This window comes from Punica granatum, chromosome 1 (assembly GCF_007655135.1).
Source record: "Punica granatum isolate Tunisia-2019 chromosome 1, ASM765513v2, whole genome shotgun sequence".
Classification (NCBI taxonomy): Eukaryota; Viridiplantae; Streptophyta; class Magnoliopsida; order Myrtales; family Lythraceae; genus Punica; species Punica granatum.
Genome location: NC_045127.1, coordinates 41,519,012 through 41,545,814, shown reverse-complemented (window position 1 = coordinate 41,545,814; position 26,803 = coordinate 41,519,012). Strand labels below are relative to the sequence as shown.

Below are 26,803 nucleotides of genomic sequence, written 5' to 3'. Positions count from 1 at the left end.
AAAGGACAAATGAGATATAACTAATTTATCCTAGTTGCATACATGTGGATATTCTTTTAGTAGAATACTCACTTACTTCTTCTACCCTCCATATATCTCCTCATTGCCTTCATCAACACAATAAATATACTCCAATTAATAGTATCGAAGTACCCAAATTTCCAACAATCCTCACAAGAATAAATTTTATTACTATTGTTATGCACACTACAGACTGCGCTTATTGAGACATAATTATAAAGAAAAAGCGGATCACGGAATATCAATCGCATTATTCATCCCATCTAGGGATGCCTCATTCGCAATCTCAAAATCACCATCAATATAAAAATCAAAATCTATGCCTTCCCGCTCCCATAGTGTGGTGATCGAAGCAGCCACCTTATCGTTACTGTTGTTTGGTCGTTGTTGCTGCCTTGTTTCTTATGATTCATGAGATCATCATACAATTGCGACATCGACGCGGATACTTGCTCGAGTTGCGGTGTCAAGGAGTGCATTGATTTTCGCCTCCCACCAACCAACTTTGCCACTTGTCGCATTCTCTTCACAACCCGCCTTGATCAGCTGCTTGAGCGACTTCCCTTGCTTCCTCATGGCCTCTTACTGGGAGAGCGTCTCGTTCAAGTTTTCTCTCAGTTCCTCGATCCTCGTCCTCTAACTGGCATCCAAGATTGGCTGCACGCCTCCACTCCCAAGTGTCTGCCTACAGATGTTCCTCTTGAGGTATCGCTCCACCACCGCGTCGATTGTCAAGAGTCCCAAATGATATATATGGGCTTCCATATTGGTGAGAACAATCCTATCTCAATCTCAGGCCCACACAATACCAGCTCGCTTGAGTTCTTAGAGATCGTGGCCCTACACAATATCTATATATTTGAATTTGTCTGCAGTTTCAGGCTGTAGTCTAATGAAGAACTTCCATATCATGTGTGTGAGTGTGTGTGTGTGTGTTTGTCTAATCTCTTTAGTATTCTTCAGATACAAATATCGGCTCTTGCAAAGGTGTATCTGTAATGTCGATGTGTGGGGTGTGGTAAACTCTTGTGCTTTCAGAATGCCCGACAGAGGAGATGCATATAGCATATGCTGGTCATAAGTTTATTAATATGTTGACATGAGGAGATATGGAGTTTCTTCACATTTGCCTCCACCACCCTCATGTTTGTGGTCGTTGAACCGGTTTCATTGCTTCGTTCTATACTACTTCCATGTCTTCAGGAAGCAGATTTTAGTGTATAAACGAATAACGCGAGGAGAGGAAGACTAATCTGTAAATACAGAAGCACCCTTAGGATACACAAATCTACCTAAAGAATTAGTTTCACTGAAATATCAAACTTATGCGGTATAACTCCAAGACTAATAGTCCCCTCGCCATTGGCGTTTCTCTGCAAATATTATTTCAGATCAGTGTTGACATCGATCTACAGCAAAATCTATACTAAAAGGAAATAAAACAGAACAATCAATGATACATTGATGAAGTTTCTGTCTATGATGATTCCAAGTGTCAATCACTGTGATTGTAAAAAATGCTTGGCAGGGAATACTGTTCCAGTACGGATTCTGATAAATGCAGGATCTCTTTTGGTTGCCTGGGTGAAAACGTACGACACAACAAATATATAGACTACCAAGCCTTAGATGACAAATTAGCACAATTCCGATACATACAGAGAAAATGCAGTGTCATGCAAGAAGGTTAAAAACAATAGAATGGTACAGTACCATACAACTGGTACTCTAGAGTCCACTGCTACATCAATATCCCGGTTACAGTTCCTCCACGCATCGAATACAAGCTCTCCCTCATGAGAACTAGCTAGTAGCTCATCCGGGAAGATCGGGCCTCGCATCCGTGAAGGGAAAAGAATCAGGAATTCTGTCTTCTGCAAATCCCAAGTAGTTATGACAGTCAAGGCCTAGCTGGGGAGACGTGAAAAATGGGTTATGCCAGGAAAATTTAGGCCAGGGACTAAATTATCTGAAAAAAATCAAGAAGAAAATAATATCATAAGATTCTATTCTTTCACCAGAAGAATTTGCAGAATCCCGAAAAAAATTATCACCAAAGACCGTCCATAATGACTATCGGTAAATGACTTGAATACGGCTCGGTAATAGTGGTCAAGAGAAGGGGGGAAATGAGAGTGAGGGTAGGATGGGTTAGAGGGACGGAGCTTCAGCAGAACCATGCAAGTTGGCTAACTGCATGTAAGAGGAGCAAGAGAATTTAGGGGGAAGGATCATGTTGGGTTCATTGCCACTCAGTTTGCGATATGCCATTCCCAGTGAGTACCCTAAGGCCCTTGCGACTGGAACAGCAACCGCATTGCCTATCTGGCAGTACCTGCAAAAGATTCCCCAACAGCCAGACGATCACATAATTTTGATCTAGTCAATAAGAATGATGATGCAGAATAATCATTTTTCTTTACCACGTGATGCATACTGAATCAAAATTTCACCAGTTGAAAATTTCAGATTGGATGTAGGCATTATGGACAATTTAGAAATTGTCTCTGTAAACAATTGGCCGACAACTTCTAAATGACAAGGCAGATGAACCCTTTCCATCCACTTCTTTAATTTCCAAAATATGAACTAGAAAGTCAGATAAGAGCTTCTAGATATCCTCTTTCATACATCATCTAGATTCAATATATTGTCATATTCCATAAAATACTTCATAGTTTCACCTGTCTACGCAACTTGTAAGATCATTATAGCAATGTAAGAACTCAAAAGCAAACCTCTCTTTGATTGTCCCACTGAATCTGTAGTAATCAGGAAAACCTTGAAGCCTCGCACATTCTCGTATTGTCAGCACCCTATCCTGCTCCGGATGTACATTTGTCTACAGAAAGTACACAGACAACACAATCACTTGGGATATCCTGGAAGATTATAAGAATAAATCTGTACAAAGCGCTACCTGATTCCGACAGTTAGGGAACGTCAACACAGTAGGCACAGTTTCATCCCACCATAACCTTCCGAAGGGTCTGCACATTTATGATTTTGGTTGAAACATTATGAAATCAGGTTACCAGCATAAGAAACAGAAAAATAAAACCATTAGGGAGCAGATAAGAGAGCTAGGAGAATATCTACTTTTTTGACTTTCCTTGCTCGAAAGTGAAAACATAGTCCGGTACCTGAAAGCAAACAAGCACAATATTTATTGCCAGTTACTTTAACAAACCTCATTCTCCTCCGCAGGAGACAATTCAAAGGAAAATCTTTTCACGAAGGAATTCATTTGAAATGCAGTTCTTACGATTAGAAGACTTTGTTGAGCTTAGTTTACTCAATACCTTGTCGAAATTTTTTAGGAAATCAGAATAAGTGAAAACGACATCATAATACCTTTCTATGTGTTCATTGCCAGCATTGCACATAATGAAAAAGAAAAATAAATTAGATACATCACGAATAAAGATATATTTCCGAAATTACATAATCCCCATATATTCTTGACACGAACACTTGAGCAAAAGAAGAGGGAAGGAAGAAGAAACCACAAAGATATCCTAACAAGAGAAAGATATGTAAATTCACCAAGCTACGAAGTATATTTGGTTACAGCAGAACCATGCGTAACAGACGTGAGGGAAACAGTCAAAACCACTAACCATCGGCTTTCCAGATGGTAACAAAATTGGCTCCTTTGTTTCATCACGTCGCACTACATTGTCGTCTCCCACAATTAAGCCCGGAAAATCTCTGAAATTTGCTCCCTACATAATTCTTAGATCAGACACAAGCAGAAGAAGGAAAGGACCCAAATTCAAGAAATTTTCAAGGTAGAAATTCTAACCACCACACCTTCCTTTTTGGCACTTGGCAAATTCGCAGATAGTTATCTTCTGAAAATACATAAGGTCGGTGGTCATAGAGTAAACTTTTCGTTTGCGTCCATTTATCTACTGGACATCCCGTCATTTCTGGAGTTCCGCATCAAGAACAGAACATGAAAACAAAAGGCAATTATCATTAAGCTCCAATATCAGTACAATTTCTATAATGTCATCAGCATGGATGAAAAGAGAGCAGATGGAAAGGCATCGGAGAGAAGGAATAAGCAAAGATCATGCTCAGATATTTGCCTGATATGCCATTTTGCTATGTAGTAGCTACCCTGAATAAGCATCTAGGTTGGAATGGGATTTAATGTTTGCTAACCATTTCTAGTGAAGAACTGCATTTTGTCTGAGCATCTGAGTTTGGATTATATGCAATTTTCACCTTGATCGAGCATCTTAGTTTTACTTGTACGCAGTTCAATAGCGAAACTAAGTCTGGAAGGTATGTAATATTGCTAAACATTTCTAGTACATTATTTTCTGACTTAGTTTGTCCCCATTGCCCAAACTGCAGTTCAAGATCAGCATTCACTTCTGTACTTGATGAGACATTTAGAGCGCGATGAGTTACCACAGTGATAATTAACTATAAAAATCATACTCGAGAGTCATAGGAAGATTAATGGATCATTTATTGAACCACTGCCAAGTTAGGCTTTTTTAAATTGAAAACAATAAGATGACATCACTGGCCAAATAAATGACTGGTAAGAGACTGTTAAAAGTAGCAGCAGCAAAGTTTTAGAGGAGTTCATAGGATTAGTACCATATTTAGTGGATCTTATGAAACTCTGCAGCTCTGTTTCAGGAGGTTTGTCATATGATATTTGTTCACAGGTTTCGTGGTTAGTGACCTGTATCATCAATACGAATCATGACAAGTAAAACCACGATGCAGAAACCAAGCAAATAATTTGTTCAAGGATATTACTTCTGGAAGATCAGAGATGGCATCTCGAAGAATAGCTGCTTTTTCTAGTTCACGGGGGTGACCCTCATAATAAGCAACAGTGTTCCGCTGCAGTAAAAAGGTCAAGTTCATATAAATTGATAAGCAAATGTGTTTGAAATGACAGAGTACTCAATTTAGCCAATTCAATGCTTCAGAGGTTCTACCTGTTATAACTACAAGTGTCAAGCCCAAATTTGGAACAAGGTTAGTAATCCTTACCTCAAACTCTAGAGGAGGCCAATATCTAACAATGACATCATGTGTGGGGAGAGGAAACTGTGGCAGCATCTGGGAGCAACAAGTGGATAAAACAAAGGTATTATTAACTAGTCAAAACGAAATCAACTATGAATTGAAACTTCAAGAGTCATTTTGGATGCCAAAATGTTTTAATTGCACCCAGCATGGGCAAAGTGCAAATACATAAATGTGATCTAGGTAGGAACAACATTGTGAGGTTAACATAAGGGCAATTAGTCAACGTCAATGGCTTGAAGAACATGGAGGTGCGGCAAGCACTGAATTGTTACAGGATAAGTTACAATATTCCAGGCTATACCATCATAAAGGGATTTTGTAGTCAGTTTAAGCTTGGGAAGCTCGAAGTGGGCAATTAAGAATGTTTGGGGCCCAAGGTCCTCTAAACCCTTTTAAGGGGGCTTCACTTATATTATGGGGACAGTAAGGAGAATTAGTTACAAACCATGCCTTGAAGACCATCCGGTGATAAGAGTGGGACCGGTACAAATTGATGGAAACATGCAAGCTAAGCTCATCCTAAAGGCATATCTGGGATGTTTTTGACGTAATCTTGAAGTTGAGCTTTGTCAAAATAGGCCATGAGATCATCTTGAGCTGTTGTTGTGGGCTAAAGTATCGTGCCGTGCATATATAATCCAATCACTAGCAAAGAAGTGGCACTTGCATCTTCTCATTGTTTTGTAACCATCTGTTTCCTAAATGTAGCACTCCAAGATGACACTCTTCGATTCCGCAAGATTCCTAACTCTCAGATCTTAAGCTCCATTTGAACATGGGAATGGAAATGTATGGAATAAATATCCCAGCCTTCCACTTCTTTTCCTATTCAATGTCTCTCTTATGAGTTGGAAAGCGCATTCCATAAGGACATTTTTCGTTCAATTTGATGGAACGACATTCCATCATTTCAACTAATCTTTTTTATGTATCACATAATTTCTTTTAAGTCCCCATAAGTAAATATATTTGTAGAATGACATCTTAGTAAACAAGTTCATCTTTTTAATTTCACTCTTTCAAATTTTCAAGTTCAACACAAAAAAGACCATTTTCTCCTATATATAATTATATTTCATTCTTCCATTTCTGCGTTGTTGTTCAAATTTGTCCCTTCCAAACTATTCTTCTAACTTTTGATCACTTTATTCCTTCAAGCTATATCTTCCACTACACTCCAGCTATTTTTTCGTTTGGAGCAGATAGCCAGTAGCCACCTATAATCTTCACACCCATGCTTCAACTTCCTAAAATTTACACTCGTTCTAATCTCTCTCTACTTAAATGTAAATGCCGTCTCTAATTTCTCTCTACTTAAATGTAATCTTCACCTGCAACCAACACTATGCCTTACTAAAATTTCCGCTCGTCTCTAAACTCTCTCAAGTATATGTAAACTCGTTAAGATTTCCTTCGGGGCACATGCATTGCCACTGTCTCTATTACTTGCTCGTAACACTAACCTTTCCCAGCTAATATGTAAACGCCGCCATCAACAAAAAGTGAAATGCACCTCATACTAAGCTTAAATCTCCACGATTTGCCACCACTGCATTTAGTGTTGTGTGTCATGATCACCATGTATAAACAAGTATGGAAAGATCAACTCATCCAGCAAAAAGGAATTACCTCTTTTGGATGAGCTCCCCATAGGAAAACCCGTAGACGAAACTGGGGAAGGCCATATGAACCAGCTGCTATGGTTCCTAGCCTTGCTTGGTATCTCATATGCACCAAACGGCTTAACGCATATCTTGCCAGTGAAGCGTTATCAAATCTGAGAATATCTGTCACATTTTCCATGAGCACAAATTTTGGCTTAAGGAATTCCACAATGTCCATGAAGATTATTATTTGACGATTTCTTTCGTCATCTAGCGGAGAGTCAATATTCCTGAATCTGTTGTAGCCACTAATTCCTTGACATGGCGGTCCCCCACAAATGACATCAACATCACCCTAGCAAATGTAGTTTCATTAGAATTGTAAAATATACAAATGAAACTTGATAATACGTATTAAGCATCCATCTCGGTGAAAGTTATCAAAAACATACTGGCAAAGGCAAAATCTTGGATCCATACCCAGTTCTCACAAAATCTTCAATGCGTTCTTGGCATTTACTGAGAAATAGATATGAGAAGCAATCAATAATGAATATGAATGTAGATGTAGATATAAATTTTGTTTTGCCAGTAACAATACGTGTAATATATAGTATTCCAACAGAATGCTGCACCTCAGCCCTTCAATCGGTTCCCAAGTATCGTCATTCGAAGTATAACCTTTCCAGCGCACCTGATGATTCAGTCATAAGTAGAAAATACGAGCTCCGAGAAGATAATAGTACTGAAAGAAGTTTGGATGATAAAACTTGGTAGAGAAGACCCAAGTAAATAGGTAAGCACTGCACCAGAACAAACAGTACAAATTTGCCCGATCACATCAAAATCTGTAGATACTATTGTCTGAGTCCCATTAAACTAGATTTTCTCCTGCTCTTTTTTCCAAGATAAATGAAACAAGGACAATTATGAGGCAAGACTTTTCTCCAGTAGAGAAGTCGAAACAACAAGCTACGGGTTTGAGTATGTCGTATATCACCAAGATGGTTCAACCGTATAGATTTGATTGAATCTTATTCACACCCACAATTTGCAATGCTAGATTACATGGGAGGACAAAGCCTAAGCCAAACTACAAGATGGGGCTCACAGCTACCAAAGTGAAAGGGGAGAAAGCTTCTTCTCTTTATTTTCCCACTCCCAACCTACCCGCCTCAACACACACCCCCTCCCCCACCCTCCATCCTGCACCTTTTTTCTTTTTCCTTTTTCTGTTTTGGCTTTTTCCACGAGACATGTTGACGCAGCTGGTGGATTTAGCGTGAACGATGCATCATATACACAAAGGGAAATTTGATTGGTCACTGGATTAGGAGAAATGATCACTTAATCAGAAGACAATATTAGTATATTACTATATTACAAAGACAAGTTTGAATAGTTTAAGATTTGAGATATGAAGCACCTGGAAGCACATGAATTCTATCATTCTGTGGAGCTGTTAAACTCACAAAATTCAAGTTCAAATACACTCTAAAACAAACAGTCAACTGCACATGTATTGAACCAAATTGCCAATTAGCCTTTATTGACTTCCTACAGACATAGCAGTATCACTTTCATCAGTCATCTCCGCCATAATATGATGCCAGAGGCGGCAGTCTGCTAAGGATGTGAACATGCCAATATCAAGTCCATGCTAGTTTTAGCCAAAGAGCCATCCAAATGACAGAATAAGCGTGAATAAACTACCAAAAGCACTCGAAAGCAAAATTGTAAACAATGGTAACTTGACGTACCTTAAATTTTAGTCCACACTTGCCCGTTTCACTGGGATCACCATAACATATATCAACTAGGCTACCCACTTCATACTCACCCCTTGGTACCTCAACATCATTTATTGTAGATTCATTGCCTTGAGCAACTTCACGGTCCTTCGACCTGACTATACGTGTTACTTCTGTCTTATTGACTGCATAGCGTTTACATAACTTTTCCCATTCTTTCAACAGTTGAAGGAAGTCCTCTGCAGCCTCATTCCTAACCTAAGGAGAATTCAATGATCACTTGTAATAGGTGCAGATATATGTCATAATAACAATCAAGAAGAGTCCATCTTGTATATATAGTATGCTTACCAATGTCTCGGGATGATTCAATTTTAAGCTCTCACAAGCAGACTCGTCACAATCAACTGACCATTTCTAATAGCAAATAAACCAAATCAGTCGAACAGCAGCAATAAATGTATTAGAACTTCAAATTCAAGGATTTTACGACAAAGTACCATCAAAAGATTAACGGAAGAAACTTTGGCACCAAGACATAACCCAGTTGACATGCCTCCACATCCAGAAAAAAGATCAAGCAGTGTTAATTCTGTTTTGTCAGTTACACAGCTTGGCTTGTTCTCTAATAAAGGTGATGTGGCATCGATGGGAAGAATCTGAAGGTGATATGGCTTGTTCTCTAATAAAGGTGATGATACTATGTTCTGAATAGAAGTATCTGAAGAAATAAGAAAAATTCAACAATTAAATGATTCGAGTATTGGAAGCATAATGGTTACAAGGTCAGGACAATAGGCGCTGGGTGTCGATGGCCCACCAGATGGCAAGTTGCAAAAGCTTGAATACTCTAGACAATACTCCATATCATAATAGAAGTCTGACGGTGGGACGTAATTCGATTTCACACCAAACTGCAAGAAGTCAAGATCACATAGACCAACAATCATTAATATAAAGACCCAGGAAAGACGAACAACTAGGGACTAAAGGAGAAAAAATTGCCTCATGACATCTTGAATATTAACAATGAGAAACAGAGCTGCAGGTAAAAGATTCATTGACTAAGTTCCACTTACTGTAGAGTTTTTGTTGATTAATTCTTGCTTTATAAAAACAGGAGAGCATGAGAGAATAGAACTCAATCCCCCTGTCCCGCAGAGTGAGATTTCCATGAAATGATTGTATAGGTTTATATATGCTTTTGCTCTCCAACTGTTAGCAGAACCATGTAAAGGAATATCTACAAGAATCTTTTTCTCTTAAAGTTACTGACTTTCCTTGTTTGCACGAGCGGATCAAGGATGGACCACTCAGTATAGCTTGAAAGCAAGGCAGGTTGTCTGGAGCATACCTTAGGAGCTATTCTTGTAATCTTCACTTTTGCTATAATACAATCAATGGGATTATCATTCTCTACATTAGAATAAAAGAGACGCTTCTTGTTGTGAAAGCTAGCTTGCTCCCGCAGAACCTGAGAAAGAGACCAACGACAAAAAAACTGAGTATTAAAATAAATCATATGACTTAAGCATTCAAACTTTCAACAGTTTGTACCCACCGTATCTTCAGTTCTATAAAACCATTGAACCCTAAAATAATCCTCCTCATCAATTGTTCTGAAAAATTCTAAGATTCTCCCTAAATGTTCCTTTCCACCTTCTCCCTGAAAAGTTCAATAACAGATAACTGATACATAGGCTTTAAGATTAATTTTAGGCATCAATAACTGGAGAAAGTGCACTGAACTTGATTTTCTGCTTGGCCTGTCACTGTAGAAGCAAACCACATTGTAAACGTACAATTCAATAAACAATGTCTGTGCAGGCTCAGAAATGAAATTATCGTGTTTTGTAACATTTGAATTCATGGACATCCAATGGAAAAGGTAAATCTGATGACTGCATACGTGGTTGGAAACCCACAGAGGGAACCAATAGAAGAAGCTTTACCCGTACTGTTGCACAATCACCAAGGCTATAGATGCAGCCATTTACTTTAGCTTGTCTGTAGTGACATTTCACGTCAGTGACTATCTCATCTTCATCGTCAGATCTATCATATTTAAAGTTTATATAGCATAAGGTGAAAAAGAACATAATACGGCAGCAGAATAACCAAACAGCGGCATAAAAAGACAATGAAACATAATTAAATCAAGGGCAGAATATTGCTTACTCAGATGATTTGCTTTTAACTTTTGGTTTTTGATCCTGCAAACTTCAAGAAAATCAGATTAGTAGGAAATACAAACATCATGACAAGGTAATGGTGCTGTTGCTCACATAAGAGAAGCACTTGAATGAATACTGACCATACAAAACCAACTGAAAGGTTCAGAAAGCTTGAGATCTAATTAAAATGATAAATTACAAAAAACATATGCATAATGAAAATATCAGATAAGAATAAGCCAAAAATAAGAAACTGCGAAGAGAGTTCTTGGTTCTACAGAAATCCTAGTACAGGTCAAGCATAATCTGGTCCTCTCGATAACAAGCCATTTTCCCATAGAATTTGAAGGATGGGCTTATCAAAACAAATAAACCTATACAAGTTATCATGATATCCACATAAACTTTAAAGTATCTGCATATTTTCATGCAATGGAAGAACTTAAGCTAAAAGAAGTAAGGCATTGTAAGGTGTTAAATTTGCATTGGGTGTATGGTTCGACCTTTGTCCAACCCAAAAAATTTTACGCGGATTTACTCCCAACTAGGGCTGGCAATATTTGACATGACACGATAACACGACATGGATACGATACGGAGCTAAGCGGGTTGGGTTAAGGCTAAATGTGTTTCGTGTCTAAACGGGTTCAATCCTTGTAACCCGTTTAGACACGGTTAGACCCATTTATATTATGTGTTATCATATTAATAAATTTGTTTCACATATTGTATCAATTTATAGAAGAAATATACTAAAATCATCTAAATTTGTTTATATAAATCACTCGTTTATGGCGTTTTTATCATGTCAATCGTGTAGCAATATGTAATTAAAGTTAGAGTAAAATGTAGTTTGCCCACTAAACTTTGAATCTAGTGGTAAAGTGCCCCCCGACCTTTAAAAAGTTGCACTATACCGCCTGACTTATTCAAAAAAAAACAAAGTGCACCTCCAGCGACTTTTCTGGCGACTTTTCCAGCCAAATATTAATTCAATAATTTCATATATCAAGAAATAATTTCAAAAACTTAAAAAGAAAAAAAAAAGCCGAGAATAAACTATAGAGAAGGGAGGGAGAAAGGGGCGATGGTGGCTGGGATAAAACAAATCTCTCTCTCTCTCTCTCTCTCTCAAGGAGAGACACGAGAGAGATATGAGATGATATAAAAAATAAAAAAATTAAAAAAAAAAGCTCAAATGTTTGCGAGTGTATGCAATTGCAGGTCATGTTCTTCTTTCTGTTTCCTTTCCATCTTCTCTCGTCTCTTTGGGTTAAGGGTTGTGGAAGTGAGGGAAGAATGAGGTGTGAGTGAGGCCACACAGCTGTTGAACATGACCAGCAATGGCGGTGGCCTCAGATCTGCTTCCTCTTCTTCATCTTCTTCGAGAGGGCTAGCCGCTAGCATTCGAGGCAATCATGGGCTTGGGGTTCCTCACCCTCTGCTCGAAGAGCTTTGTCAGACATGGCCAAGGCGATCGAGGTCCCAGATCTCTCTCTCTCTCTCTCTCTAAGATTGTTCTCAGTTTTTTTTTTTTCGATTATCTTTTAGTTTTTAAAATTATTTCTTGAAATATAAAATTAATAAATTATTTGGCCGGAAAATTCGTCGGAAAAGTCGTCAAGGGTGCACTTTACTTCTCATTTAATAGGTCAGGTGATATAGTGCAACTTTTTAAAGGTCGGGAGGCACTTCGCCACCAGACCTAAAGGTTAGGGTGCAATCCACATTTTACTCTTAAAGTTATTAGTGTCATATCAGGTATAATATGTACATAAAGTTAATAGTGTCATATCATGTAGGTAAGTATACATACACATTTAGACACGCTTAGTTAAACGGGTTAGACCTATCGCGTCCGTGTCAACCCGTAATTAAATGCGTCGTGTTCGTGTTTGAAAATCTTGACACATTAATTAAACGTGTCGTGTTCGGATTTAGATCTTTCTTACACGGACCCGTTTAGACACAACCCCGTTTAAACACGACCGGACACATATTGCCACCTCTACTCCCAACCATTTTCTATACCCAGGAATTTTCTATTAATCCTCCAATGTGGATCTTAATCGTTAGTTCTCAAAACCTGTCCTCACGTGGCAACTTAAGGCCTTTCACACTTTCTCTAGCATGCCCCTTGCCTCTGAAAACCGGCTGTCTATTACTGATCAAAAAAATCCTCATACATGAGGTGGGCTTCTCTTCCATATTCAAGCTAGCATGAGGTAGGCTTCCTCAACCTCAATTGGGCAAGGGGGCTAACATGAGGTGCTTTCTTACGACACTCGAATATGGGCCTTGGTGTGGTGTGAGCCACATGGACACAAAAGAATCCGCTCTATAGCAAGTTAACGTAGAAAGGAAGAGAGAGAGATAGAGAGAGACTGAGAAGCCTTAACTATAGTTAGGGTTAGGGGCTCATGTTTTAACTACATTACTAGGTTCCCAAAATGTCAAAAGACCAGTATACCCTTATCATTGCCAACATAAAGTTTAGTCATAGTTTTTTATGGAGCACATGCCCAATGGTAAACATCTTTTAGTCTTTACAAGTATTTGTTTCAGTTGGCAGTCAAGTCAGACTCTGTAAAATCGACTAATACATATATATACATATTGTGGTTCACACATTTGAAGATTCCAATCTTTAAGATTGCCAGAACGTGCAGTTTATGCTAGAACACTTCTTTTACAGTAAATAAATAAATATATACATATATGTTCTTTTTCCTATTTTAATCATGCTTCATATATTCAAGCAGCTCCTCTACTGCAACCTATATTTCTTGATTATGCCAAAAGACAATAACCAAACTAATATGTAAATGAAAAATAATCATAATGGCCAGACAGTACTTTCCAATCTGCTCAAAAGAATATAAATGCTCAAATCTTTTTGAATATGTGATTGAAATACATCTGCAAGACCAAGAAATTAACGGATTCTATATGACCATAATATATGCAAGCAACAGAAAAATGAAGATTGGGATGCATCTATTACCTTCATGTCATAACGCCATCGCCACCTTTCTCGAGCCTCTTCTTCAGGAAATGGATCCCCAATAAAAAAATTAATCTCTTTTCCACTCAGAATGCTCCCAAAAGAATCAGAAACCTTAGTTTCAAATGGAATTTGCTTCTCAGTTGTCTCAAGCCCTAGAGTTGATACATGACAATCTTCATTTATTTCGTCCTTGACTAGAACATTGTTTCCTTCAGAAGATTGGCTTGAAAATTCATCGTCTGATGTTATTTTACAAAAATTGTGTGAAGATACTTTGATTTTCTTGGAAGGACATTTATTTGATCCATCAACAACTGCACAGTTAATATTGACAACAGTATCTCCACCATGAGGCGAATGTCTTGGGGACCTTCTCAGTTGGGCAACATGAGCAATCCTCATATTGATTTTTCTTATAGAATTGTTACCAATATTATGTTCAGGTGCCAAAGTATGTCTGGGAGACCTTCGTAGCAAGGGAATAGTAGATGCTGAATCATGAAGCATCGACTGCATAAGCATTGCCTTTTCATCCTTATTCCACTGGGTGGAGTATGATTTTTCTCCTAGAGTCCCAAATGACTTTGTTTGAATATCAGAATCTTCTTGTGACAAGGGCACGGTGTTGCCACTTTGAGATGATCTCAACTTTGCACGTGATATCCTTGGCAATGCTCTTGGGCAACTACCTTCAGTTGTAGATTTATGAAAGGACAATCTCGGAGATCTCCGGAGAGATTTATCCTCTAAATGCTGTAACTTCATAGAGTTTTCCTCATGGTCCCTGCAATTTCAAGCGTATGACAAGAAATGAAATGATTTCTCTAGAAAAAACTGAGGATGGTAGATACCAAGAAAACACATCTCTGATGCTGATTACTTCAACATGGAGCACGTGTCTGCACATCGTTGGTCCTGCATTAAGCATACGATAAAACTTGTAGATTATGACATTTTTTATTTATGTTGAAGAATAAAAATTAGCAATCTAGAGTTGGTCAGCTAGAAGAAGCCAGACAAGACATTGGGAATTTGCAAATCCAGGAGGCCAAAATAGACCAAATTACATATACAAAGAAGGGGACATGCCATTTAATGACCCAAAAGGACATATTTCTCACGATGTCTGGAAAACTGATTCTCACAATGCATATTTGACCAATCTTTCCTACGATTACCATTTAATAACAAGATATTGAGGTAAATCTATATATGCATTACAATCACCCTAATTTACTCATAAACACATCCAGAGAGATTTTCAAAGTTCCTAATAGAGCAGAAGACAGAGCTCCATGATCACATGCTGAAATGTCCTTTTTCACAAAGTTCAGCATGCACATCCTATGCCAAATAACCAACCATACATAAAAATTCCAAGACCTAATTTATTGAGGCCTGTTGGCTTCCAACCCAGTTAAAATGGTATTTTCTTTCAGTCTTCTATGGCAAGAAATCATAAAATTTTGACATCATTAAAATCAACAAAACCCATAACAAAGTTATTAGCCGAATTATCATTCCACTGGATGGGTCTGTTCGATAAAATTAAAGCATACTATTGAACACAAGCATAACAACTGAGGTTCTCACATCTGGTCAATCCTGTCAAAATTTCTATGTTCTTAAATATATGCCCTGGAATTCTTCTAACATAGAATGGTGTTGAGATTTTCAATTGGCAAACTCCTCCTGGTTTGGCATGAATGTGAGTCCAACTGGAGTACCTCTTCCTTTTCTCAATGTGCACTTCGTATAGAGTTTTAGATAAGCGCACATGAAACAACTGAAAAAATATGCTTTTGATACTGTTGGTTTTCTTTGTAAGATGAGAATCAAAGTTCAGAGCCTATGTTGTGCACAGTACTGTGAATATTTCTGGAAGGTAATAACGACAATTGTATACAATCTGATTCCTCTCTTTGGCAAACTTCCTGAAAAGTCAAAAGGGATAGGGCCATCTCCAAAGTCATCGATGGATATACTATGTGAGACAGTGTAAGAGTTTTCATCAACTCCGATGCCTCGTGAAGAAAATGACCTCGTCCCTCATCAGAAGTAGCATAACATAAAACTCTGTGTTTTAACCCTGCATCCTCAACCAAAAAGCCCTGCAAAATTGAAGTCCTCTAAATTTTCTTGAATTCTCGTCAAAAAACATCCTTTGAATCCCATATGGCATTATCTTTCTTTTTCACCTGTATCCAGCTTATACACACTGATGCCTCGAGGAGAAAATGACCTCGTCCCTCATCAGAAGTAGCATAACATAAAACTCAGTTTCTAACCCTGCATCCTCAACCAAAAGGCCCCGTAAAAATTGAAGTCCTATAAATTTTCTTCAGTTCTCCTCATAAAATACCCTGCGAGGCATCATATTTCTTTCTCGCCTATATCCAGCTTATACACACTGATGCCTCGACAAGAAAATGACCTCCTCCCTTATCAGAAGTAGCATAACATAAAACTCCGAATTTAACACTTCAGATTTTCTATCCTCTCCAATCATTTCATCCGGGATGTTTTGACATTACCCATTCTCAACCAAAATGCCCCGCAAAATTGAAGCCCTCTAAATTTTCTTGATAAAAGTATCACGTGAATCCCCGAATTAAGGACATAATTCAGCTAAAATTTGTAGTAATTCCGGCTATGGAATCAATTTCTTTCTCGCCCATCTCCCTCATCCACACACCGTACCAGTCCAAGCAGCCATGCAATCGACAAAGAAAAGCTTTAGCGTTGATAAAACTGCATATTTTCACTCGAGCAGTATCTACTCAGAGGCCAAGATGATGGGCATGGAAGAAAATGGAAGACCCAAAGCACGGTTGACGCTCTAGCTGAAACTACTGCAAACACCAAGAAGAAGCAATTCCTTTCACAGACATAATCGGCGCGCACTGCGTACCTTAGTTGAAACTTCACCGGCGTTCGAGCTCTGAACAGCCATGCCAGGCGACGCGGAGGACCTTGGGGACCGCCGTAAGCTCATCTCAGGACCACAGATCTTAAGAGGCCTCTTGAGCTTCTTCAAGGCCGACTCGGTCGAAGAATCACACAATGCGCTTGAATCCACGCCCAAACCGGCATCCTCGCCAGCTGAATTACCTTCACGTAGCCTCGGCGACTTTCTGGGACGTTGCTCGGAGACGGAGTTCAAAATCATCCTCAGATTCCGTCTCGGATAGCTGCATTCGGCTTCAGGCAGGGGCAGGGAGAATCTTGGAGACCGACTGAGGGCATGCTGGATCTGTGCAGCGGTCACGGCCAGCGGTGAGGCATGCAGGCCGAAATTCGCAGGGGAGAGCCTGGGCGACCGGCGGAGCTGCGGGAGGAGGATCTTGAGGGGGAGGGGACGGTCGACGTAGGAGTCCAAGAACGATGCGAGGGCTAAAGATTCGGAATCCGAATCGGTTTTGGAGGAGGACTTGGGTGATCTCATGTCTGCGCGCCGTTCTTGAAGGTCTTCCATCTCTGGTGAGTCCTCTAAGGAAGAGCGAGGTGGTGTTAGGTGAGGAGAGAAGGGGAGAGGGGAGCGTGCATTATCAATGGCGTCGGTGGAGGGTGACGGTCGCCGGTGGCCGCAACGGGCGGCTCAGTGCTCAGTGCTCCCTCGCTGCTCACTGCTCTGCTCAGTGATTCAGTCCATATGCTGACTGAGCTGACACAGAGAGAGAGAGTGGGTGGGGGATTGGCGTGCGTTCTTACGGGCAATGCGATTTGGACTGGAGAAATGTGACCATTTGGCATTATTTATTTAATTGTTTCCTTTTTTTTCCCTCAAAATATTTGTTTAATTTTCTCTATTTTTTCTGCATTGGCCAATTGGATTATTATTTCATTTATTTTTTGAATGCATCTTTACGAGAATGGACGTTGGGTGGAGCGCAATCAAGGATTCAAACTAACAAGGACCCTGGTGGCTGGTATGACCGTGGCCCACCTTTCCTTTCGATAAAACTACAACGCTTTATTAGGTGAGACTAATCCGATTCAATTTATATCATGATCATAAAATACTTTCAAGGACCTGCCACTAAATTATGATAAAATGTGACATTTTATTTAATAATATATATATCTATATTAAATATAACAACTCCCTAAAAATTGGGAGTTTATTATCATGATACTCGCCCTAAACCTTTACACTATTGTGAATTGTTAGTGCCCTACCCAATAGGGTTGGCTCATGGTATACTTATAAACTTAAAATTACAAGGTAAATTCATATACATGGTATGTGTATCTCTTAATAAGGATAACAATCCTCAAAATATCCCCATCGATCTATTGAGGGTGAAGACACTGATAGATTGCGACAGTGTGTTTGAAATGAGGAAACCGAGATATTCTTGGTGAGTATGTCCAACAATTGAGCTGATGTAGGTACATATTGAACAAGGAGATCCCCTCGTTGAATCGATTCTCATACGAAATGGTAATCCACTGCAATGTGCTTGGACCGTTGGTGTTGAATTGGATTTACGGCTAGATATGTGACACTAATATTGTCACGGCACGCTATTATCGGGTTGGGAGCATGCAGGCCACTATCAAGCAGTAATTATCGAATCCAGAAAGTCTCTGCAACTGCATAAGCTAAAAGTCGATATTCAGTCTCAGTCAAACTTTTAGAAACAGTCGGTTGCTTTTCAAATCGCCAAAAGACCAAGTTTAGTTCGACAAACACAGCATAACTAGTTGTTGATCGCCAGGTATCTGGACAGCAAGCCTAATCAACATCAGTGTAAGCTGTGATCTGAAGGTCAGGAGACTGACGGAGATGAAGCCCATGAGTAGACGAGCCCCGAAGATACCGAAGAATCCTCTTAGCCGCCTGAAGGTCAAGCTTGCGAGGAGCGTGCATGAACTGGCTGACTAAGTTCAATGCATAACAAATGTCAGGTCTTGTAATAGTAATGTATTGTAAAGCACCAACCATACTTCGATATTCAGTTGGATCATCCAATAAATCACCATATGTTAATTATAGATGAGTTCGGGACGATAGGGGTGTTCTGACCACTGTTGATTTGTCAAGACCAAAACAAGAAAGGACGTTAGAAATATATTTATATTGAGAAAGAAACATTGTGCCAGAGGAACAAGTGGCGTGAATGCCAAGGAAAATGTGCAAAGGGACCAAGGTCCTTCATTACAAATTCATCCGATAAAATTTTAATGAAACGCTTGATAAGAGTGGGAGAACTGCCCGTAAGAATTATGTCATTGACATAAAGAAGAAGTAAGATTGTATGAAGACTATTACGATATATGAATAAAGACGAATCAACTGAACTAGGATTAAATCGTAATGTTGATAGAAAGGTACTGAACGTAGTGAATGAAGCCCGAGGAGCTTGCTTTAGTCCATGTAAGGATTTATGGAGACGACATATGTGATGCAAAAACTATGGATGGACAAATCCTGAAGGTTGATACATGTATACTTCCTCAGCTAGAAATCAACGTAAAAATGCATTTTTGACATCTAATTGACATATAGACCAAGAATAAGAATGAGCAAGTGAAATAACTAGACGGATGGTAGATGGCTTTACTACCGAACTAAAGGTTTCATGAAAGTCTATTCCGGATTGTTATCGAAACCCCTGAGCAACAAGACGAGCCTTGTATCGCTCTGTAGACCCATCAACACGATACTTAATCATGTACTTCCAAGTGCTTCCAATGACATTTACCTGAGGATTTGGAGGAACTAAACTCCAAGTACCATTCTGAATAAGTGCATTGAATTCGTCGGCCATGGCTTGATGCCAATTGGGATCCTTAACTGCATGTGAATAGCATGTGGATTCTATGACAGAATTACATGAAGAAGTAAGCAAAGAAAATTTGGTATTAGGCTTGTGGATGCCGGACTTGGCACAAGTAGTCATGGGATGGTGATTAGTGGGTGTAGGAGGGGCTGGAATAAGTGAAGCTCTGTCCTGTGTAGAGATTGAGAAAGATTGGGTCAGATCAGAATCATTGGGTCAGTCTGGTGAAACAGATATCGGTTGGGCAAAGACCAGCTGGGCAGAAGAAGACTGGGCTAATTCGTTTTAGGCATGTTTACCTGTAGATGGGGCAAAGGAGAGTTATGTGAGCTGGCTTGATTGGAGCCCGAGCCGATTATTTTCTAAGGGTTGAGCTGGGTTTGGCAATGGATGATTGAGCTGATTTGAAGGGCCCATGAGTTACATATGAACTGGGCCGAAATGAAGTATGGGCATGATACGAACTTTAGGCTGAGTCTCGGGTTTAACGAAGAAAGAGTTTCTTATATGGGAAACAAGTCTCGTCGAACTTAACATGTCTGAAGGTATAAACTTTACTTTCAATTGGATCAAAACATCGATAGCCCTTGTATTCTATGGCTTATCCTCAGAACACACGTTCTTTTGATTGAGGTTCCAAATTGTGAGTAACATAGGGAGTTAAGTTTGGAAAACTTGCACACCCGAACACCCTTAGGAAATTGTAGTCAGGGATTTTATTAAATAATTTTTCAAAAGGGGACCGATTTTTAAGAGAAGGAGATGGTAGATGGTTGATCATATAAACCGCAGTTAAAGCCGCATCTATCTAGAATTTTGGAGGTAGTTGACTTTGAATTAATAAAGTATGAATCATATCAACAATATGTCTATGTTTACGCTCTGCAACACCATTTAGTTGTGGTGTGTGTGAGCACAACATTCAAATAGAAATCCTTAATTCGTGAAATATATTATGAAATCGAGAATTATTGAATTCCAAACCTCCATCACACTGAAAAATTTTGATGTTTCAGTTAAGTAAATTTTCAACTTGGATTTTGAATGTGCAAAAATCGTGGAACACCTCAGATTTGCATTTTAAAGGAAAAATCCACATATATTGGGAAAATCGTCGACAAAAATGACATAATATTTAAATTCCATAATTGATAGAATAGATTATTGCTCTATATCGGCATGTATTATTTCCGAAGGAATGGAAGATAAATGTTCAACGTTTGAAAATAGTAAACGAGCAAACTTTCCCAAATTATTGGATATGCAGAAATCCTCAAACGAGGAAAATTTAGAAATCAAATTACGAGATCTAATAATTTCTGAGGGGACTTTATTCGGGTAGCCGAGACAGCGGTGCCAAGTTATAAGAGAGTGGGTAGTGGCAACAAGGGCAGTAGGTTGAGGCAGAGTGATTGGATATAGAGACCTAACAGTATGGTTATTGAGCAATGTCTTCCTCGAGTTGTTGTCCTTAACAAAGAAACTAGAATCAGTGAAAATAACATGGCAATTGTTATCTTTGCATAGATGTTGTATGGATACAAGATTGTAATCAAGATTAGGGACAAAAGAGCATCTTTAAACTGGAGATTAGTGCTTAAGGCAGGAATTGTCATAGAACTAATGTTTTTAATAGGCAGTAATGATCCATTTCCGATAATAACACCGTCAGAACCGTAGTATGGAGTCGAGTGAGAAAGAGTACCTTCAGTGTTGACCATGTGGGTTGCAGCACCGGAGTCAAGGTAAGCCTCATGTGTTGATAGATCATTCAGATTGAGGGCAGCTAAGGACTTTGAATAACTCGGAGAAGGATTGTGGTTATACAGCTCATAGTATTGGATGGCAGTATGACCTGGGCTATTGTAAACTTGACAAATCACAGTAGCAAGGCCATGTCTCAAAATTCCATCAGTAGCAGGCGGAGGATTATTGAACGATCTTACAGAACCCCAAGGTTGGAAAGGTGCAGCCCTGCCCATATGAGGCTAAGAGAAACCTCATCGACCATAAGCACCTCGTCTACCAGCACCACGACCACCGGACGTTTGATTCGTCCAATGATTGTTGCCCCAGTTGTTGTTGTTGTTGCTCCACTGGTTATTGCTGCATCCACCATGACCGCCACGCCCACCACGAGCATTGCCACCCCTTCAAGCAACACTCCCTCGAGCGGGTTGAGTGTGTGTCTGAAGCGTCATCGGTGGAATGACAACTGAACCAGAGTTGGACTCAAAGTAGAATTGCTTGAGTCTCTTCTCATGATGCGTGAGTTTTGTGCGAAGACTCTCGAAGGTCAGTGGATCACGATCATTCGCATTTGTGGTGATAAATGATTCATATTCCTTAGGAAGACCTGCCAGGGCATATGTTACGAGGTCCTCATTTGACAGAGATTTTTCGATTTCTCTAAGTTCATCAGCCAGCACCTTCAAATCACGAAGATACTTGTCAGTTCCTTGATCAGTAAGTTTCACATGGGAAAGAAGGATCTTGATATCCACGGCACGGAACCGTGTACGTGCCACAAATATGGTTTAGAGGTAATCCCAAATAGCTTTAGCAGTCGATAGATCGTGGACCTCTTCGACAAGGTCCTCAGCGATGGTTGCAAAATCTAAGATCGAATGTGTTGATCCGTGCCTATCCATCTTGCATAGTTCTCGTCTGTTTGCTTTGGGCATGGATAACTACTATCAACATATGAGAAGAGATCACGAGAGAGCAAAAAAGTGGAAAACAGGGATTTCCAGATGATGTAGTTTCTCTGATTCAAAGTGATCGTGATCAGATTGGTGATGTTGGGGGTAGTGATGGTTCCTTTGTTTGTATGAAGTATTTGTGCAGCACGGGGCAGTTGAGTACAGGGATTTTCCGAGAAACTTTGTTGTTCATTGGACTAAGGAAATCGTCCGAAGACATCTGTAATGTTGTAAAAATAAAAATATTAGCATAAAGCGAGAACATTCAACGGGCCACAAGGTGCAAAGTGAAATGAGAATTAGATACAATTAGAATGAGCTCTTGCTCTTATCTGTAAGGAGACTAATAGAATGGAGAAACAAAAAAAAATCTTTGAGGTGAGCGTGTCGCTTTCATGAGTCAGGAAAGAGATGAAGCAACGATGAGACAATGAAAATTTGGGGTTTGAAGTACACATAGATGAGTGGGAAAGGGAGTGAGGACTAAGGAAGCCAAACCAGGAATAGCAATCCTCGACCAAAACAAACGGGTGCTACCCAAACCCACTCAAAATTTATATTTTCACTTCATATTCTTAACTTATTGATTTGTATGCGATACTTATTTGTTTTTTACCAGTTATCTGTGAGGGTTATAACGTTTAATCTAATTAGATTAATTGGGTTGTTGGACTTGTTATTTATTAGATTGTTTTGAATTTATATTTTTGTTTCCAACATTTTATTTATCCTTAATGAGACTATTTAAATCAAAAGAGGGGTAGCACAATGGCGCACACGCTCGCCTGTTAATCTAGAGATTGCATGTTCGATTCTTAGTACTACCCGTGGTCATTTGTTAATTATTTAGGATTTATCTTTCGTTGTACTAGGACATGTGCCTCATTTATAACCGAAAAATTTATTAAATTAAAAGGTGTAAAACGTTCTTTTGTCGTATCTAGGCCTCTTGGAAAATTCAGCAGAAAAAGACTAAAGACACGTTTGGCTCGTTGGAATAGAATAGACATGGAATATAATAGAAATTCTGATGAAATTTTTTTGTTTGGTTGGAGGGAATAGCAAAACTGAGAATTATAATTCTGATGTTTGGTTGGGTTGAATAAGGAATAGAAAGAATATGAATAGGGTAAAAAGACAGAAATGCCATTCATACTAAATCTAATGGGTTTTATAAGATAAATAGATAACTTTAATGGCAATTTTTAAAATTAATAAAAAATAAATAATTTAAATAATTTAAAAGTAAATAATTTTTAAAAATTAATTATTTTAATTAAATTACTAAAAATTGTGTTTATTAATAAAATTAATTATTTTAATGATTTAACAAGCATAATTATCTAAAGACTTAATAAAAAATTTATCTTAATAAAAACATGTTCTCTTATAATTAAAAGTTATCGTATATTATAATTTAATTAATAATTAAATAATTAACAATGAATAGAAATTTAATAAAAATATTTCAATTATTAAATAAAATTTAAAAAATTAATTTTTTAATTACATTACTGAAAATTGTGCTTATTAATAAAATTAATTATTTTAATAATTTAATAAGCATAATTATCTATAGAATGTGATAAGAAGATGAGGAATGTTACACTTTGCTTGACAATTAACAGATACAGTACAACGTTCATCCCAAAACAAAAGGACATATGCAGTACATATTGAATAATAGAAGGAGGAAAACATACACAGAAACATCTCAGTACATCCAAACACAATATAGTTACATATCAACCTCCCATCCAAACACAATATAGCTACAATTTCATTTTTACTGTAACAACAATATCCCAAAAAACTCCACGAAGAAGTTTACCTTGTTGTCCTACTTTAGTGATTTGCAAGGAAATTCTGAACCATTTCCAAGCTATCTTCTGGGTCAGTACCAAAGAAAAGCGGGATATAATTTGGATGGTTTCCGAATTTTTGAATAGCCATGCAAACTTGTGCTGAAGTCAGGCCATCAACAGCACGAAGAGCTCCCGGAAGTTCAAGGACCTTCTCTTGAACGATGTCCGAGTGAACACTCTTTGAGAGCATCATGAAAGCCTCTTTCATGTCGGCTGCCATTTTATTCACGGCCTGAGAAATTGTGGAGAAGTTAACTTCATTCTTTTTCCTCTTTTTTCCCGAAGAAGCACTTCCCGGATCCTCTGTAAAGGACAAATGAGCACGTGAAACATCTCCTGATGTAGGGGTTTAAAGGATTCTTTTGGATTTAAAGGATTCTTTTGGCAGATTCTTTTGGATTTAAAGGATTCACATCCGCTTCTTCAGCTGCTCCAGTCAAATCTTCAATCTCAAGCTCTTGCAGAATATCTTCAACAACTTGAGCATCCTTTCTAATAGCTCAGTCATTCGCATATGTCATAGATAATTCTTCGAAATGCGGAAAACTTTTCAGTCTAAATGGAGCGACTTCTTTGTGAGTCTAAAAACAGAAAGAATAGAGTGTTAGTAACATTATATATAAATATAACGATACGATATCGAAATAACTAGATAAAGTATTTATTACCGCAACATAAGCCTATCAAACATCATCTTCCGCTGTGACCATCTTCCTTGTTAAATCTCATCCAATGCCTAATGTATTAAGTATCATATCATACACGATAGCCCATTTCTTCTTTAGTGTCTTCAGTCGAGATTCAATGTGAGGTATCACCTTGATACAGCAATTCGAGAGCTTTTTCCAATAGCATTTTCTCGAGTTCTGGCAAGTAACCAGACTTAAACCCTGTGTCAGCATTGTGGGTGCCCATATTCCGTAGGTCAATCATGCAAGATATGAGGGCTGCATGCTCAGCCATAGTCCATTTCATTTCCCCACTCTTGCTCACATGGGAAGTAACAAAAGCAGAACTGCTTTCCATTTTCTATACCAAGAGCACATACATGATATAAATTGTTAATTGGCTTAATAAATAGTAATAAGGACCTGTATTTAACTGAATATATGCAAAAAAGGATATATATATATATATATATGCATATGAAATGGGAAATAAGACCTTCAGAAAATCAAACGCATGTGTATGGAAATAGATTCATGACATTGTCTTCAGAAAGCAATGACAATACAACATACAATCCCAAGCAAATGAAAAAAAACAACTTATCAAAGTTGACATTACAATTCCCAATCACAACATATAACTACATAGTGGATGAGTTCCACTCATTAAACATCTCAGTTGCCAACTGTTTCTTTGAAGTACTCCACACATTTGATGTTTGAATCTCAGAAATGTGATCAGCATCCTCATTATGGTTGTCACCAACCGTTTCATTCAATTGGTCTTCCATATGATCAAAAGCCATCTCTCTCCTAATAAAATTATGCAGCAGACAACAAGCAATTATAATTCTATTGTGCACCCTAACATGATAAAATGACGGACTCCTAAGAATACCCCATCGTATCTTAATTAAGCCGAAACACCTCTTAATAACAGTGCGAGCAGATGCATGTCTCAAATTAAAAAGCTCATCATCATTTCTCGGTCGATGTCATTGACGCCACTCATTGAGGTGATACCTTTTACCTCTAAAGGGTGCCAAAAATCCCTTCCAGTTTGTATAGCCATCATCAACGAGATAATATCAACCTATATTAAAAAAGATGCCAAAAAAAAACTATATTACTTTGTATGTTATTAAGCTTATCTTTTAATATTATGAATGTAAAAAAAATTATTAAACTCACCAGTTGGCACCCTAAGTCCATGTTGCCTAGAAATAGCATCTTGTAATACTTTCCCATCAACTGCAGAACCCTCCTATCCAGGAAGAACATATGTGAATTGCATATCTGGAGTGCAAACGCCTAACACATTGGTTGCTATGTCACCTTTACGAGTTCTGTATCTAGGTCTATCAACCTCGGGCACTCTGATTTTGATATAAGTCCAGTCAGAGCACCTAAACAGTTCTACATGAACCAAAATATTATGTTAGTGCCATATTAACTCCCTAATTTGACAAAATTTGGCATTCGTTTGGATACCTTAAACCACTTTCAACGTTGGTCTTGTTTGGTTGCGGCTTCTTATACAATTGAGATTATAGACGTTATGTTGCTTTGAGAACATTGTGGAAATATCGGCTTACAGTTTCACCCAATCTACTAAACTGATGTTTAATTACTCTATTCTTGAAATGATGAGCCAAAATATATACAAACATGCGACTTACTCATCAACATGCATATTTCTTGTACTTTTCAAACCCCTAATTTCTTGAAGCATATGACACAATTTGAAAAATGCACTCCTATCCATCCGAAGTTGTTCAGTGCAAGTCACGTCATCCGCATACACAAGCCTCCTAATATGATCTTTCCTGACATAATAGCTTAACTCGTACGACCTAATGCTTGGCTTAGGACCTTATAGAGCGGCTAATTCTAATAATATTCCCATCAAACTCCTTACTATAGTACACATTTGAATACAAACGGTTAAAGCAACAACTTTCCTCTTCTTGCTCTTACTCTGCAAACTCAAGCGATCCTAACTGCAAAATGGATTACGAGGATATTATAGTGAAGTAATCGATTTTCTTTGCATTATCAAGCGAGAACTACTGCAGTCATAAAAGAGCTAACAAAAATTCCATTTTCGACAACAAGAAATCTCTTCCACACACCAACAGCTCAACCAAAAGAGAAATCAACTAAT

At 38.4% G+C, this 26,803-nt stretch overlaps 1 protein-coding gene across 1 annotated transcript; it reads right to left on the bottom strand.

Annotated features, from left to right (window-relative positions):
* Positions 1–1,482: 1,482 nt before the first annotated feature.
* Positions 1,483–17,349, bottom strand: LOC116208546 (DNA (cytosine-5)-methyltransferase CMT2-like). Its single transcript, XM_031542043.1, has 23 exons — positions 16,530–17,349; positions 14,499–14,533; positions 13,616–14,402; positions 10,616–10,650; positions 10,390–10,492; positions 9,999–10,103; positions 9,792–9,911; positions 9,258–9,351; positions 8,938–9,158; positions 8,789–8,854; positions 8,447–8,695; positions 7,322–7,380; positions 7,139–7,205; positions 6,712–7,041; positions 5,044–5,112; positions 4,804–4,890; positions 4,639–4,726; positions 3,835–3,953; positions 3,642–3,746; positions 3,121–3,164; positions 2,942–3,011; positions 2,760–2,863; positions 1,483–2,356 (listed from the first exon to the last, which is right to left on the bottom strand). The coding sequence occupies exons 1-23, from the start codon at positions 17,091–17,093 to the stop codon at positions 2,173–2,175; spliced, it is 3,705 nt and encodes a 1,234-aa protein (XP_031397903.1). The 5' UTR covers positions 17,094–17,349; the 3' UTR covers positions 1,483–2,172.
* Between the last annotated feature and the right edge of the window lie 9,454 nt (positions 17,350–26,803).

Bases quoted from the DNA above. Each gene is read 5' to 3' on its own strand.
- LOC116208546 (XM_031542043.1), bottom strand. From the start codon at position 17,093: ATGGAAGACCTTCAAGAACGGCGCGCAGACATGAGATCACCCAAGTCC. The intron at 10,493-10,615 runs GTAAGCAATATT...TAAATATGATAG, and splicing joins GTTAAAAGCAAATCATCTGA to ATCTGACGATGAAGATGAGA. The intron at 9,912-9,998 runs GTGGGTACAAAC...TCTCTTTCTCAG, and splicing joins TTTATAGAACTGAAGATACG to GTTCTGCGGGAGCAAGCTAG.